Source organism: Phascolarctos cinereus, unplaced genomic scaffold, assembly GCF_003287225.1.
Source record: "Phascolarctos cinereus isolate Bilbo 61053 unplaced genomic scaffold, phaCin_HiC Scaffold_8;HRSCAF=390, whole genome shotgun sequence".
NCBI classification, from domain to species: Eukaryota; Metazoa; Chordata; class Mammalia; order Diprotodontia; family Phascolarctidae; genus Phascolarctos; species Phascolarctos cinereus.
The window spans coordinates 61,136,797-61,153,692 of NW_027556291.1; the positions used below are offsets into that span (position 1 = coordinate 61,136,797).

Below are 16,896 nucleotides of genomic sequence, written 5' to 3' on the forward strand. Positions count from 1 at the left end.
CAAACGATCCCAATAAATCAGGCCTTGATTTGTAGCATTTTCTGATTCCTAAGGTGTAAATGCTCAGATTACGAATTTGACATCGGACTCTCATGAGCTGGTTCTGGTTGGTTCCAACAATTCTGTTCCAGCTGGCTTCAGCACACCCCTGCCAGAGACCCCCCAAGGGGCTACGGAAACAGCACGCCAGCTCTCCAGGCCCCCACCCCCAGCCCTGCCTAGCTGCTGTGCTGGCTTCTTCCTGACTCCTCCTCTCCTCTCTCTGCTCAGGTGGTACAGCGGACACACTACCAAGGTATGAGATGCCTCTTCCGGGTGAGCTTCTTTCCCAAAGACCCCGTGGAGCTGTTGCGCCAAGATCCTGCTGCTTTTGAGTACCTGTATATCCAGGTAAGAGAAGCAGGCCGGGGTCCTGGCAAGGAGGTGACAGGGGCACAAGCAGAGAGGGAACAAACCAGGCATGCAGGCTGGCAGACAAGCAGCTAGTTAGGGCTGGCCCTCTCAAGCTTCTCTTCCAGGGAAGCTTTCCGCTAGGGTAGCATGAACTGCTTCAACCAGGAGGAGTCTCTGCTACCCAGGCTGCTGGACGGAAAAGAATGAAAATCAGAACTAACCCCTGGGGGAGGAAAGCTCCCCTTTGCTCCAGCTAGGCCATTCTCCTGCTCTGACCCAGAGGTACCAAGGGCCATTGGGACAGGGATTAGAGACTGGTTTCAGAGGAGCAGAGAGTGCTTTCAATGGCCCTAACATCTCTTAATATCCCTTAGTCTCTTAATATCTTGGATATTCTTATTCTACACAGTATCTGTAGTCTTAACTTAAGGCATCAAGTTATTTTTACTGTATTAGAAATGAGATAGGGCAGAAGAAAAAGAAATCTAGTATTCAGATATATTCAATGGAGTTTCTCCTATAGCCAAAGCCTCTGCCACTCTCTTTCTTGGGTTCTCATAAATGTTGCCATCTTTTAGGCAGCCCCATTCCATCTGGCACATGCCATCACATGAGCTCTTGCCTGGCCAATCCCTGATTGCATACTTTTATAGTTTCAGAGCCAAGAAAGCCTGGGTTCAAGTCCTACCAAATGGCTCTGGGACCCTGGACAAGCCCCTTAACCTCTCTGGGCTGTAGGCAACTCTCTAAGATTCTTCAAGTTGCTTAACCCTGATTGCTTCACCAAAAAATTAAAAAAAAATTTTTTTACTTGGGGACAGCTATATGGTGCTGCAGTGGATAGAGCACCGGCCCTGGAGTCAGGAAGACCTGAGTTCAAATGTGGCCTCAGACAAATAACGCTCATTGGCTGTGTGACTCTGGGCAAGTCACTTAACCCCAATTGCCTCACATAAAAAAAAAAAAAGAGATTGGCCCCTTGGTGCCTCTCCAGCCCCATCGTCACCTGAACAAAATTCAGGGACTAACCTGGTCAACAGGTCATTCAACAAATATTTGCAGCAGGGCTGCTCCATGCCAGGCTCTCTGGTAGGATACAAAGACAAAAACAAAACAAGCCCCCCCCCCCATTCTTATGTTCTGTGGGAGGAGGAAGGCTTAGTGGCATCTAGGCCTCCAAGCAGTAGGGCTTTGTATTGGCATTGCCCCTGTTCACATGTGCAGTTGTGGGCTCCCCTCTGGGTTGGGGAAGGAGGACTCCCCCCCTCCCCCCATCCTTCTCCACAGCCCAGGCCCTGGGTCGAGGTCCTTTGGAAAGGGTTTCTTTTCCCTCCCGACATGTCATGACTGAGGAATAGGGCTGGGTGAATGGGTGGTTAGCACAGATCCCAGGGAAATAGGGATATTGATGACAGGAGGCAGGATGGTAAGGGAGAGGGCCTCCATTTCCCCCCTGATAAGAAAGCTGGCCACCTAGGAAGAGAGGAGTAAGTTGGAGAAGATGTCCTTAGTGTGAGCTTTAAGGCTCCAAGATCAGTGTCCCCTAAGGCCTTTATTCATTGCTCCAGGGTATCCAGTGGCCCTAGGCTAGAAGGGGTGGGTCATGGTGATGGGACAGACCACCACTAGCCTGAGCAATGGATGCTAAAGTAGAGTGGATACAGTGGTACATTTATAGTTAAAGAACTTTTTCTTCAGGCATGGGAAGCAAGGAGGTTTTAAGGAAGAGGAGCTGAAAGTGGGGAGGGCCTTCCAGGATGCTTTTGGTGATAACTTCGGGGGAGGCCCACAGCCCTGGGAACTGCTGCCAAACAGGAGAGGGATTGGAGGCAAAAGTATCCAATTTAGCTGCCCATAGGAGATAAGGGCCCCTTCTGCCAGGAGATGTGTGCCTGGGAACGGAAGGGAGGAGGGAGGATAGGCTTGCCAGAATGATGGGAAAAAGGAAACATTTATGAGAGCCCAAGAAAAAACCATGGTGACCTTGACTAGTATGCCCCAATTTAACATAACAATGGATTTGCTCCCATTCTATCCCTGTCTCATTTCTTTTTGGTGAGGCAATTGGGGTTAAGTGACTTGCCCAGGGTCACACAGATAGGAAGTGCCAAGTGTCTGAGGTCAAATTTGAACTCAGGTCCTCCTGACTCCACGGCTGGTCCTCTATCCACTGTGCCACCTAGCTGCCCCTCTCATTGCTAATATATTGAAAACAACTTAGTGCCTTAACTTGGACTCTGGGTGCAGCTTTTGTGCTGTATAGGGTGGGAAGCCAATTGTAGGAATAGGTTTGAATTGTTTCCACTGGAGGTGAAAGGGTTTGGGGGGTGGGGGGAGCAAGGTTGGGCCTAGCTAGGCAAGGGCCTGACTTAAAGGACTTCTTCACCTCTTTCCCAGAGCCGAAATGACGTCATCCGAGAGCGCTTTGGAATGGACCCCAAGCCTGAAATGCTTTTAGGCCTTGCTGCGCTCCACATTTACATCACTGTCTCTGCCGCACGGCCCAGCCAAAAGTTCTCCCTCAAGAATGTGGAGTGAGTTGTCCAGAGAGGTCTTCAGGGAGTTGGGGGTGGGGTGGAGGTGGGGGTGGGGCATTGGATAAGATAGAGCAGGATTTAGGAAAACAGTCCCCAAGAGAGTAGAGCATTGGGCAAGGGGGATTCTGAGAGTGGCTAGCTCAACTTGGGTAGACTTGCTTTTACATTACCTTCACTTCCTAATCCGTCCCCTTACCACCGTCATCACTACCCCCTACCTAATAATCTTGTAGCAAAGAAAAAAAAAACAGCAAAACAATTCAACAGAAACTGATATGATATATATGCAATATCCCATAGTCCTCCACTTTTACCAAGAATGGAGGGAAATGCTTTTTCTCAACTCCTTTGCCAGGCCAAGTTTCTTGGACAGAATAATTAAATAGCGTTTAATTGCTACTGATTTGCTGTTATTTTTCTACATTATTTCAATCATCCCTGGTCCTGCTTATTTACTTCCCCTCTCACAACTCCCTATATTCATTTTTCCTTTGGGCATGGTAATATTCCATCCAGCTACCATAGGGGTCCCTTTCCCTACCCCCTGGTGCCAGGGCAGCTAGACTCCATCTCTGGGGCAACATTCCCACCACATGGATGAGCTGGGAGTCATCAACTACAATCCTTTCGGTGACATGGAGGACTGCCAGGCCTTACCATTCGTCATCTGACCTGCTGATGCACCCCTAAAGGGACCCCTGGACCTTGCCACCTGCCCTGTTGCTGCCTTAGGGCTTCCAGAGTTTTCCATCCACCCTACAGCTGAACTCTGCTATATTGTCTCCTCCAATTAGATTGTGAGCTCCTTGAGAGCAGATTGTCTTGGTTTTTCTATCTGTATCCCCAGCGTTTAGCCCAGTACTCAACACATAAGTGTTTAATAAAATGCTTTTTCATTCATCCATTTGTTCATTCATTCATTCATTACATTCATTCGTTCATTGCATTCATGTACCACAATTTGTTGCGCCATCCCTAGTAGGTACAATTTCTATAAAATGGTGGGTGGTGCCCCCACCAGTGTCATACCATTTGCTAGGGTCGAGGACAAGAAGTGTATGTACCTGTTGGCAAGAGTGTAGGTGGAATAACTAGGTGACCCATCTGCAGAGGTCATACCCTCTTCCTTCTTGGGGCACCCCTGTAATCAGCACTTATTTAGGGCCCCTCCGCCACCCCATGTGTTAGGCACTGGGGGTACAAAGATTGCCCTCCAAAGAGCTTCCAGTTTCAACAAACTAGAGGTAGCATGATTGGGACCAAAAAGCACTTAATTAGGAGAGAAATATCCAGAGCTTGAGTGGAACTCTATCCCTCATTGACTCACAGGAAGCAGACAGACACTGTATGAGAAACACAGGCTTGGAAGTCAGAGGATCTGGGTTCAAACCCTACCTCTAACATCTATGACCTTGGCATATCACCTCACCTCTCTGGGCCTCAGTTTCCTACTTTGTAAGATGAGGGAGTTGGTTTACTCAACTTTTATGACCACGAGATCTTGAGCAAATCACTTCATAACATCCCTTAGGTTTCTTCACTTGTAAAATGGACATAATCATGAAATGCAGACTAGTGGGTGGCTTGCTTGGAAATAAGTAGACCTGGGGTCAAGGCCCACCTGTGACACACTGGCCCTGAATCTGACACTGGGCAACTAATTGAAGCTCAGAAGCCCAGGTAACTCTCTTAAGGTTGTTAAGTTCCAGATCAGGTTTTGATAGCCATTGGTAAGAGGAATTTCCTCCAGCCCAATGAAATCATAGGTGAAAATCCAAACAATTAAACAAATCCTTAGTCACCTCCCACAAGGGATCGTTGTCAGGATCATGGCTGACAGGACTGTGTTATGTAAACCACAGAGTGCTCTACCCACACAAGGGCTTGTTATTGTCATTATTATTAAATGTTAAGTGCCCAGCCAACGAGTGGTACAGACACTAAATGCTCTGGGTCGGAAGGAGGAGACTTTAGGGGGCAGGGGTGGTGGCTAATGCTCTGTGCCTGATCTCATCTGCAGCCCAGCCTTGTGGAGTTCTGCAGTGCCTTAGAACATGCCTTCCTGAATACAAATGTCCCTCTTTGCCTTCTGGCCTCTCTTATCCATCTTACTGGCAGGCAGTCTCCCTCCCGCCTCAACCTCTCCCCAGGGCTCACATCCCACCTCTGCCACTTTTATCCGTGTGACCTTGGTCAAGTCCCTTCCCTTCCCTGGGCCTCAGTTTCCTCCTCTGTAAAATGAACAGATCACCAGTTCTAGAACAATGATCTTACGTGTGACTTTGGGCCAGTGACTTCCCTCACTGGTCCTCAGTTTCCCCATCTGTAAAATGAGGAGTTTGGACTAGGTATGTGTAACTTCCCTTACAAGTCCTGTTACTTTCCTGGGCATCAGTTTTCTCAGCTGTAAAATGCAGGGGGATGGATGAGATGGCCTCTGAAGGCCCTTTCAGCTCTAGAGCTAGGACCTTCTATTCTTCCCCTCCACCTGTCTTCTCTCTCTTTCTCTCTCTCTCTGTCTCCTTTGTATGTCTCACTGTTTTCCTCCTTTTCTGCTTTTAGGAAGGAGTGGGGCCTGGAACCCTTTCTTCCTCCCTCCCTCCTACAGAGTATCAAAGAGAAAAACCTTCGGAAATCACTCTCCCAGCAACTGAAGGCGCATCAAGCCCATCCCCCCACCGGCACCAAGGTACCCAGGGCAGGTTGGCCACCAAGTGCTCTGCTCAGATACCACTGGCCTTTGGGCTGCCAGGTGTGGCTTTGGACATGGACTCAGGGATGGTACTTCCCTGGGTGCATTTCCTTCAGGAGACACATTCATTTGGCACGGTTGGGGCCCTGAAGCAAAAGAAGTACCCATTTCTTCTGTGGTCTTGGTACAAAGAGAAGCTCCGTAGGGCCTGGGCAGCTCCAGGAAAGTGACCAGCCCCTCTACCTCAGGCATATGTGGGGAGAAGTCAGGTCCAGAGTCAGAGACCCCAGAATATGAATGAGTGTGTCTGGTGGATAGGAATGACCCTGGGGGAGGGCAGGCCTGACTGGGATATTACAGGCCAAAGGGCATCAGGAATGCACCGGGCACTGGAAGATGAAGGAGAAGAGACAGAGAGGTGGGAGAGCAAGGGACATCAAAGGGGCCAAAGAAACTTGGCCAACTTTGCTCTCTGACTTGGAGCCTCATGCCACACTTGGGCAAAGGCTTACTTTGCCCACCCCACATTAACCTCCTCTCTCCCAAGGCCTAGCAGTCATGGGACTTGTTATCCTGTAGGGTTCCCAGATGCAGGCAAAGCTTCAGTACCTTCGGATTCTGAACGAACTTCCCACCTTCACAGGCGTCCTGTTCAACACTGTGGGCCTGGTGAGTGGAGTAGGGGGCACTTGGAGGTGGGGAGGATGGGGGACAAGGGGCCTGCCTTACAGCAGGTCACCAGGTGAGATGTCAGAAGGGATTCCCCCTCCCTTGTTCCTGGGTGCATCTATCTAGGCCCAGCAAGCCTGGGGTAGCCCCCTAAGAATGGGACTCGAGCTAGTTCATATCATACCACATTCGATCTCATCTTGCACACTGGGCTTGGGTGCTTGCCATATCCTCAGGGTGTGCTGGTTGGAGACCATTTAACAAGTTGTTGACAGGAAGCTGATAACAAGACCTAGGAAGAGCAACCAGCATAGAGCTAGAGCTTGGTAGGCCCGGAAAGCCTTCAGCATCACTTAGCACTGCTATAGTGACCACCCCCCAAGGGACTGACCCTATGCATTGCCTAAGCAGGTAGCCACCGGCCTGCTATGATTTGATCCTTTACCCAAAAAACATCTCCCATACTGGGCAACCCTAAGTCACTCCTTTGATTCAAGGCATCCAGAATCCCTTTAGAGAAGCAAATTTATCTGAGGGCCTGGGGTTGGGGGGGGGGGGTTGGAGCACATTAAGCCATGATCAGCCATTACCTTCTCAGAAACAAGTTTATCAGATTAGTTCCTGGCAGGGCTCTGAGGGAATGGGACTCAGGATGGGACAGGTAAGTTTGAAGGGGGGGAAGTTCTGAATGGTGGGTGCTGCATGGGAGGACATGACCACTGTATAAGGGGATTGGGATGGGCCAAGGATAGCAGGAGGGGAGTTGGGTGGGTGGGGTATCAAAGCAGAGGTGGGAGGGCCTGAACATAGGCTTTGCCCCTTTCACTATTTGGGTCAGGGCCAGATTCTACTGATCACCACAGGCTTAAATGAATACAACCTCTGGGACCAAGGGAAGGAGGGGGCCAGGGAGACATCCAAGACCCGAATGCTCCCAGGGCAGAATTCAATGATGGGCCTGGGACTTACTAGCTAGACCCACCCTGTGGTGGAATGGTCAAATCGGCTCTCCCTCCCAGCTACCCTCTGGGCCTGGTACCAAGCACCACTAGACTCCCCCCCATCCCCCTTCTCCAGCAGAGTTGCCCCACAGCCCCTCTTCATGTCTCCTTCCTCTTCATGTCTCCCCACCTCCTCTACCCCTTGCTGTGAATTTGCTGAATGCATGTGCCTGGGGTCCCCTGCCGGGCAGGACGAGAAACATTCTGCTACAACCCTCCTGGTGGGGCCCCGGCATGGTATCAGCCACGTGATTGACCTCAAGACCAATCTCACTACTGTGCTATCGGAGTTCAGCAAAATCAGCAAGATCCAGCTGTTCCAGGAGAACCAAGGCGTGGCCAGGGTAGAGACCAGCATCTTAGATGCTAAGGTGAGCCCTCCTGGGTTCCACTCTCTTTCATCCATGCTGGGAAGAGACTGTAGTCTTGAGGTAGAGCAACCAGCACATCCATTGTTCTCTCTGAGTCAAGCCTTAGGGATGACATCCCTGGGCTCTGATATTGCTCACAGAAGCAGACCTGGAAGGGTGGTAGTAGACTCCCTCCCCTGCCCTGACAGATGCCTCCACAAGCATCATACCACTTGTTAGGGTTGAAGACAAGAAGTGTATGTACCTGTTAGCAAGAGTGTAGGTGGAATGACTAGGTGACCCATCTGCAGGGGTCATACCCTCTCCCTTCTTGGGGCTCCCCTGCAACTAGCATTTATTTAGTGCCCTCTCATCCACCCCATGTGTTAGGCACTGGGGATACAAAGATTGCCCTCCAAAAGCTTCCAGTTTCAACAAACCAGAGGTAGCATAATTGGGACCAAAAAGCACTTAATTAGGAGAGAAATATCCAGAGCTTGAGTGGAACTCTATCCCTCATTGATTCACCATTGACTCACAGGAAGCAGACAGACTCTGTGTAAGAAGCCAGAGGTTGGAAGTCAGAGGATCTGGGTATATCCAGGCCAGCCTTTACCTCCTCTAATACTGATTCACTAGCTTTGTGCAAGGCATAAAGGGATTCAAAGACAAGAGGGAAAGCATCCTCACCCTCAAGGAGCTTATATACTATTGAAGGGAAACAATATATATGTAGAAAATTAAATATGAAATAGACCTAAAGTAATTTTCAGGGAAAGTCTTCCCATAAGAGGTGAGCTTTGAAGGAAGCTGGAGTCTCCAATGGGCAAGGGTGAAGGTGGAGCTCATTCCAGACATGGGGGACAGCTTATACAAAGACCCTGAGGTGGGAAGTGGAATGTTGAATATGATGACCAGTATTCTAGTCTAGTTTTGCTAGCACTTACCATATGTGAAGGAGACCTATGGGGCAGTTAGGTGGTGCAGTGGATAGAGCACCAGCCCTGAAGTCAGGAGGACCTGAGTTCAAATCCGGCCTCAGACCAAACACTTGACACTAACTAGCTGTGTGACCCTGGGCAAGTCACTTAACCCCAATTGCCTAAAAAAGAAAAAGGAGACCTATGTACAGTTAGTCTAGAAAGGTAGGCAGGAATGAAAGGGCTACAAAAGTCAAAAGGGAGGTTGTATTTGATTCTGGTAGCAAGTGGGAACCCCAGCAGTTTTTTGAGCAGGCAAATGACACAGAGCTGAGCTTTAGGAAGATCCCTGTGGGGGCTGGGTGGAGGGTGGATTGGAGAGGGGACAGACTGGAGCCAGGGAGATCTCTTAAGAGACAATTGTAATAATAGTTTAGGTGAGAGATAACGAGGTCCTGAACTAAGATGGTGGCAGTGTGAGTGGAGAGAAGGGGATGGATGCAAGATATAGCATGTAGATATGAGAATCTTGCTAAAAAGTACTTAGCACAGTGCCTGGCACATAGCAGGCACTATATAAATGCTAGGAGCAGTTGGTCCTGGAGTCAGGAAGACCTGAATTCAAATACATTCTTAGACAGCTGTGTGACCCTGGGCAAGTCACTTATCTTTGTTTGCCTTGGTTTCCTCATCTGTAAAACGGGGATGATAATATAGTACTTTACCTCCCAGAGTCGTTCTGAGGATAAAATGAGATAATAGTTGTAAAGAGCTTAGCATAGTGCCTGGTACATAATAGGTGCTATATAAAAGTTATTATTATTATTATCATCATCATTATAGTCATGCCTTCCCTAAAGAAAAGTCACTTGATTTGTCAGAGCAGAACATAGCCTTAAAGTCTTTAATAAAAGAGATAAAAAGTATCTCCTATGTATAGATAAGATCTTATGAGATTTCTTGATATCTCAGCTACTATCTGTGTGACTTTAGCAAAGTCACTCCCCTGTATCAGCATCGATACAATAGCCTATTCTGGCTCACCCAAATGGTAATTCAGACATGCTTGGTGACAAATGCAATTGACTTGTGCTCAAGAAGTGGCCAGAAATATAGCATTCAGGAAATATATTGGCCTAGATGGTTTCTGAGCCCCCTTCCAGCTCAGGATCTAGAATCCTTTGATCCCTTGCAGCCACAGAAATACCTTTGTTCAATGACTGGCCAGCACATAGTAGGCACTTAGTAAATGCCAGCTGATTGATTAATTATTCATATCAAGTGAGGCATAGAAACCAGAGGACACACCTGGATTCCCCAAAAGTCACGGAGGATGGCAATGTATGGTCCAACTGGAAAGATTCCCCATAGATGGGGAGGTCCTCCAGATGCACTTTCAATGTTCTCAACATGCTCCTTAACCCCAAAATTCATCTTGTAACACAAGGCCAAAGCTACCCAAGATATAGATCTGACCAGGTGACTCTCCTTCTCAGAAATCTTTCCCTAAGATCAAATACAAAATCATTTTGCATCAAAAACCCTTCCCAGTCTAGCTCCTCCCTATCATTCCAGTGATTTCATATGAGTCCTCTTATTCATTCTCTGTTCCAGTTAAACTAGCCTACCCCCTTTGGAGAGATAGTGATATGTGTCCACTCTTGTGCCTCACAGAATCCCCGACTTCCTCCAAAGCACAGTTCACGCACCACCTCTGACATGAGGCCTTCCATGATTCCTCCAAGTCGTCAGTTGAAATCATTCTGTTTATACTTTCATGCTTTGTATATGTTGAATACCTCCAGGAGAATGTCAGCTCCTCCAAGACAGGCACGACTTCATCCTTGCACACAGTAGGCATTTAACACATGTTTGTTCAACGAGATTAAATCGTATTCATGCTATATAGCCGAGAAGCACGGAATAGTATGTTCTCTCAAGAATTGAAAAATTGCCAGTGGCTCATTTGGGTATCACATCAAGCCTTCTGCAAACCAGATTTTTACATTCTCCTGAAATGTTTTACATAGGAGATTACATTCTAAATTGGTGTTTCCCTTAAGCTGTCATGTGTAACTATTTGATAAGGAGATTGAGTGGGCTCCTTTGGCCTTCTCATCGACATGATTGCTTGATAATGACTAAATTTATGTAAGAAATAGTAATAATAGGAATCCATTTCTTCTTTGTCCATTTCCCGTTTTTTCAGCATTGATACAATAGCCTATTCTGGCTGACCCAAATGGCAATTCACACATGCTTGGTGACAAATGCAATTGACTTGTGCTCAAGAAGTGGCCTGAAATATAGCATTCGGGAAATAGAGGACTAGGAAAGGAGACGGGCCGGTTATGCAGTGAGAAAGAACAAGAAAGGAAAAAAGGAAACAAGCATTACACTTACTATGTGCCAGGCACCATGCTAAGTGCCAGGGCTACAAATATGGGCAAAAAAACCAGCCAGTACCTGGCCTCAAAGAACTTACATTCAAATGGGGGAAAGCAACACACAAAAGGAGCTGAAAAGTGGGGGAAAGGGGGAGAGATAAGAAATGAAGGTACCCAGTGTAGAGGCATGGTTTTGAGGTCGAGAAAGTTAGCTCTTTCTCCAGCTAAGATTGGAGACATCTCCTCTTTTTCTTCAGTAGACACACTGGCTAAGTAAGGCTGGAACACTGGATCTGGGGTCAGAAGATAAAGCTTTAGGCAAGTCACTTGAACTCTCTGGTTTCCACATCTGTAAAATGGTTATGCTAACACTTGTATACCATGCTTCCACACACACATATCATTCTCATCTCTGAAATAACTTAAGTCTTGTGCTGTCTTCTTCCCAGCCTCTGGTACTGCTGATGGAATGGCCCGAAGCCACCAACTTTGCTTGCCTGATTGCGGGGTACTGTCGCCTCCTTTTGGATTCCAGAAAAATGATGTTCTCCAAGACTCCCAGCCAGCCTCCTCCACCTCCAATGAACAAGGCAGGTAGGGCTCAGCCTCGGTTTTACGTGTGCCATGGCGCGGGTCCAATGGCCTGGGGGGCTGGGGTCGCCTCAGTGCGTTATGTTGACTTCTCTTGGTTTTCCACCTGCCAAAGATGGACTGCCCTGGTCTGCCCAGCCATAGCCTGGTGTCTTCGTTGAATGAACTAGCAGGCCTTTTGCTGTCATTCTCTAGGGCTTCTCGGTCACGGTAATTTCTATGATACCTATTTGGGAGTCATAGCATATAAGCATAAAGATTATATGGCAAAGCGGAAAGAGGACTGGACTAGGAATCAGTTTCCTCATCTGTAAAATGGATATACCAATGAGTTACTTACATGACTCACCTTGTGGTTTCATTGTGAAGAAAAAGCTTTGTAAACTGTAACGTGCTATAGAAATGATAACTGCCATGGGAATGTGGGTGGAGGGGAGGGGCAATTTCTGGGGATGCCACCTTCTGGAGAGACACATAAAAAGGAGGGACGGTAGCAAAGTGGCCAGGTTTTTAACCTGCCCATGAATGAGTTTGCTTCTTTGCAGGTGAATCTCCTCTAAACTGGCCATCATGTGCGTTGAGCCCCGGCCATGCGCACAACAGCCCTGCGCAGAGCTTAAGGTAGAAAGACACGGTCCTGCCCAGGAAAGGGCATCTAACATTAACAACCAACATGCATGGCAAGACAGGGATGTGCAACCATCCCCATCACCCTAGTAATTCTACTTGAGATAACACTGTGCAAAGACAAGTCCATAGATCTAAATCTGTGCCTTTGAAAAGCTTACAATTGAAGCCAAACACTTAGATGAGCAATCAATATTGGTGGACTTGATTTGGGTTTTTTTGGATTTGATTCAGGCATATAATAGGGCCCCAAACCAGGAATCCACACAGTTTGGGCCTGTGGAAAGATAGGCACACCTATACACTGTTAGTGGAGCTGTGGTTTGGTGCAACCCTTTTGGGAAAGAATGTGCAATCCTGTCCAAAAAGTCACTAAATTGTCGATAACTTTTGACCTAGTGTTGCCACTATTGGTATATATTCTCAAAGAGGTAAAAAATAGAAGAAAAGGTTCCATATATACCAACATATTCCAAACAGCACTTTTCAGGGTAATAAATTGAGTGTTCATCACTGGGGAAATAAATGGTTGAACAAACTGTGGTATATGAATATAATGGAATATTATTATGTAGTAAGAAATGCAGAGGAGGCTTCAGAGCCAGGGAAATGTGGCGTGAAGTTCCACCACCACTGACTGTGTGACCCTGGGTAAGTTACTTAACCCCTCAGTGCCTCGGGGCAACTCTAAGCCTATAAATGACAGAGCAATAAAATCCCAGATCTAGATCCAGACAAGAAACGGTGAATGGGGAAATTTGGTGAACCATGGTAAGAATTACATGAACTGATACAGAGTGAAGTGAGCAGAACCAGAGGAATAATATAGAATAATATACAATGACTACAATGAGGTAAATGTACAGAATGGTAAAAGGAAGCTACACTCTGAGTAATAGTAACAACCCATCTTGATCACAAAGCACAGAGAATGAACCATCCCTCGCTCTTCTCCACAGAAAGCTGGGGGATTTCAGGGCCATACGAACATTGTCAAGATCAGAATTGGGCATTCATTGAATTGATTGTTCTCACTAGATATTTTTTCTTTGTTCCAAAGGAGGGTTCAGTTCCAGGGAAGAGTTGACGGATGGGGGTGGGGGCCAGGATAAGACACAGAACTGGCTGTGATATTAAAACAAGGCATCAGTAAAGATACGATAATCTTGAAAAAACTCAACGACATACACCTCTGAGTAACCCATGCCACCAGCCACCTTCCCCATAAGCCACTGAAAAGTAGCGGGCACCCACCCCCTCAAATTCCTTAGGATCTGCACTCAAGCCAGTAGGATCCCTTCTCTCAGGCTGCCAAAGCCATCTTCTCCTTACTTTGCTCTGCCATGGAGGTGCCCAGTGTGGTGGCACAATGCTAAAAATCACTGGGTGCCTAGGGCGTGGTTCACAGCATCTCAGCCTCCTGGCATATGTCCTACTCCATTTTACTTCTCTTGTTCAAAGCCCAGTAGTCTATTCACATCCCGATATTTCTAGTCTTCTCCCTTTGGGAGAGATACGTGCACCAGGGAACTCCTTCATGATGCTGTTGACTGACAGTTCAGGTGGTTCCTTGTGTCTGCAGGGGGCAGTTTCCTGTGGCTTCTCTAGTGAAAGCTGAGCATCTTCCAAGTGGATTCTCTGTGTTATTCCATTGGTCTAGGCCATGTGTCCCTCATGCAGTGAGAACTCTCTGGTCCTTGCACTTGGATATTCTCAAGCTCACTGGAGAATAGCCAACTTCAAATCTCTTTGGATCTTCCCTCGTGTAGGCAGATTTGGTGCTTCTTTGCCACCCTCTGTATCAAGGCTGGGGCATTCCCCTTCTTGTCTAAACTCCAGTGACTTTCCTAGGGGATATCAAGTTCTCATCGATAAAACCCAAATGTGGTTTGGAGTGGCCACTTATTGGCACAGTAGTCTTGGAGGGAGGAAGACCCAAGGTCAATATCTGCTCAAGACACTAGCCGTGTGACCCTGGGCAAATTACTTATTCTCTCTCAACCTCAGTTCCCCATCTGTAAAATGGGGATAATAACAGGGTTGTTGTGAGGATACGATGAGAAATTATGTGTAAAGTGTCATATAAACCTTAAAGCACTGTATAACAGCTATTAGTTATTATCATTATTATTATTGTTTTCTCTTTTTTTTTTTTCTTTTTTTTTGTTATGAACATTTTAAACACTTTTCTCAAATAATTAATTCCAGATGGTTTTCCAAAATGGTTGGCCCAATTCGCGGCTCCATTAGCACAATATTAGTATGCCTGTCTGCTTAGTAGCCCCTCCAACATTGACTGTTAATAATTATTATATTATAATATTATTAATAATAATTATTATTATTAATGAGGGTGGCCCTTGCTCTATAGAGTGCTACGGAAATACATGTCTTAGATGTCTTTTATAAAATTACTAGGATACAATTGTCACTTGAGATGTGCCGTCCCAACAGATCAGGGCCCTCAATACCCTTTGTCCTATCACTTCCACATGAGTCCAAGTGGAAAGAACCCAAGAAAGGCTGTAGGCAAGGGGTGGCTTAAGTTGTTCAGAACCCAGGTCGATGTGTACCAGCCCCACATCCACATCCCAATGCTGCTTTAGAGGATAGCAATTTCTCATTTTTTTTTTTAGGCAATTGGGGTTAAGTGACTTGCCCAAGGTCACACAGCTAGTAAGTGTCAAGTGTTTGGTCTGAGGCCGGATTTGAACTCAGGTCCTCCTGACTTCAGGGCCAGTGCTCTATCCACTGCGCCACCTAGCTGCCCCGAGAATGGCAATTTCTAATAAACTTATGCCTGATTCTGTGCCTGCGCATGCTCAGCACATGCCAGACAGAAACCCATCCAGTCTGCATTTTTAGTCACTCGACAAGCATCTGTGCAGCGTCTACTGTATACTAGGCACTGTGCTATAGCACAATACGGTTCTGCTTCTCTGAATGCCCTCTGCTGATGCTTGCTCTTTCTCCCACCCACACCCCCACCTTTGCCCCTCTGAGAGAAACAGCTTTGCTCACTGTTTCATTCCTCAGGAGCTCCTGAACTGGAATCAGAATTACTCAGAGTAATCTCTTGATTTCCCTCTGTGGCCCTTTCACAAGGAGCTATCTCTTAGCCACTTGAGAATAAATTTTACCAGTCTTTAACTACCTTGCTTTCGACTGCCCTCTCCTCAAAGAAATTCACTGTCCTTAGCAGTTCAATCATGTCCAACCCATACTCCTCTCTGCTCAAGCGTGCTCATGTATCTTTGTAGGCTCTTGGCATGTGCCAACCCACAATCTGCTTGGGTTGGTTTGTCCATCTGTTCTCCATGCACAGACCCCAAGGCAGCTAATTGGCATAGGGGATAGAGCACTGGGCTTAGAGTTCAAATCCTGCCTTACAAGTTGCATGACCCTGAGCAATTCATTTAACCTTTCTCTGCCTCAGTTTCCTCATCTGTCAAATAAGGGTGTTGGACTCAGTGGCTTCTAAAGCAGGCCTGCTTAACCTTGTTAGTGTCATAGACCTCTTTGGAAGTCTGGTGAAACTTACAAAGCATTTATAAGAATTTTTTAAAAATTCATAATTGAAGGAAATACTAAATTTCACTTGGAGGTTGGTCAAAACTTGGATGTAATTTTTTTTCCTTTCCAAGTTCATGGATGCCCTGAAATCTATACACAGATGTGCCAGACTAAGAACCCCTGCACTAAGGGCCTTTCCAGATCGAATCTATGATCTTATGTTGTTGATGCTGGATTTGGAGTCAGGAAGACACAGGTTCAAATCCCGTCCCTGACACTTCCTAGCTGTGTGACCCAAGGCAAATCACTTAAAGCTCCCTGGGCCTCAGTTTCCTCCTCTGTAAAAACAAGGGAGTTGGACATGATGGCCTCTAAGGTCCCTTCCAGCTCTGGGTCTCAGATTCTCTGCTCTGATGACCCTTTGGCCACCAGTCTCAGAAATGGCCTTTTCACACACAATCCAAATTCCCAGGAGGGCTGTTCTCTCTCCTGCTGAAAAGTATTGGTCAATTAGACGTAGACTTACTACACAATCTACACTTTCCCAAATTGGGTACGTGGTCACGTTGGGATTCTGCAGTTTGAGAACACAAATGAGCTCAAATATGGGGCTCCTGGGATTTTTCATTGGCTTCCTCCATTTTTCTATACTCAGTCCTTTACCACTGCTATATTACTCTAGTCTAGCAATATGCCCTATCCAGGACTCAAAAAGTACTACCCCAGGGGCAGCTAGGTGGCACAGTGAATAGAGCACCAGTCCTGGATTCAGAAGGACTTGAGTTCAAATATGGTCTCAGACACATAACACTTACTAGGTGTGTGACGCTGGGCAAATCACTTAACTCCATTGTCTAGCCAAAAAAAAAGAAAAGGAAGAAAAGAAAAGAAAAAAGTACCACCCCAAAGAGTTAAGAGTTAAGAGAAGTATCTTGATTTCCCTTAGTGGGTCTCTTGTATTTCCACCAACAGACCTACAGTCTTGTCTCCTCCTCTTGTTGACATCACCGATGCAGGTGCTAGTTTCCCTCCTAGCCCAGGATTCCTTAAACTTTTTCCACTCACAACCCCTTCAGCACTTCTTAAACTGTGGGTTGCGACCCCCATGCTTTGTGACCTCTCCAGTCCAACCTTCTGTGTAGGAGGACTTCCCCCTTTGTTCCTACCTCCTCATCCTCCATAGGCTGGGGGTGGAGGAGGGAAATCAAGTAACTAA

At 46.8% G+C, this 16,896-nt stretch overlaps 1 protein-coding gene across 1 annotated transcript in view; it reads left to right on the forward strand.

The window, feature by feature from the left end:
* The window catches only part of FRMPD3 (FERM and PDZ domain containing 3), a 125,680-nt gene that overhangs the window by 86,877 nt on the left and 21,907 nt on the right, over window positions 1-16,896 (forward strand). The window contains exons 7-12 of the mRNA XM_078147777.1: window positions 271-390; window positions 2,791-2,927; window positions 5,493-5,619; window positions 6,202-6,291; window positions 7,484-7,663; window positions 11,399-11,543. Coding sequence (XP_078003903.1) covers window positions 271-390; window positions 2,791-2,927; window positions 5,493-5,619; window positions 6,202-6,291; window positions 7,484-7,663; window positions 11,399-11,543 — 799 coding nt within the window. The remainder of the gene's footprint in view (window positions 1-270; window positions 391-2,790; window positions 2,928-5,492; window positions 5,620-6,201; window positions 6,292-7,483; window positions 7,664-11,398; window positions 11,544-16,896) is intronic.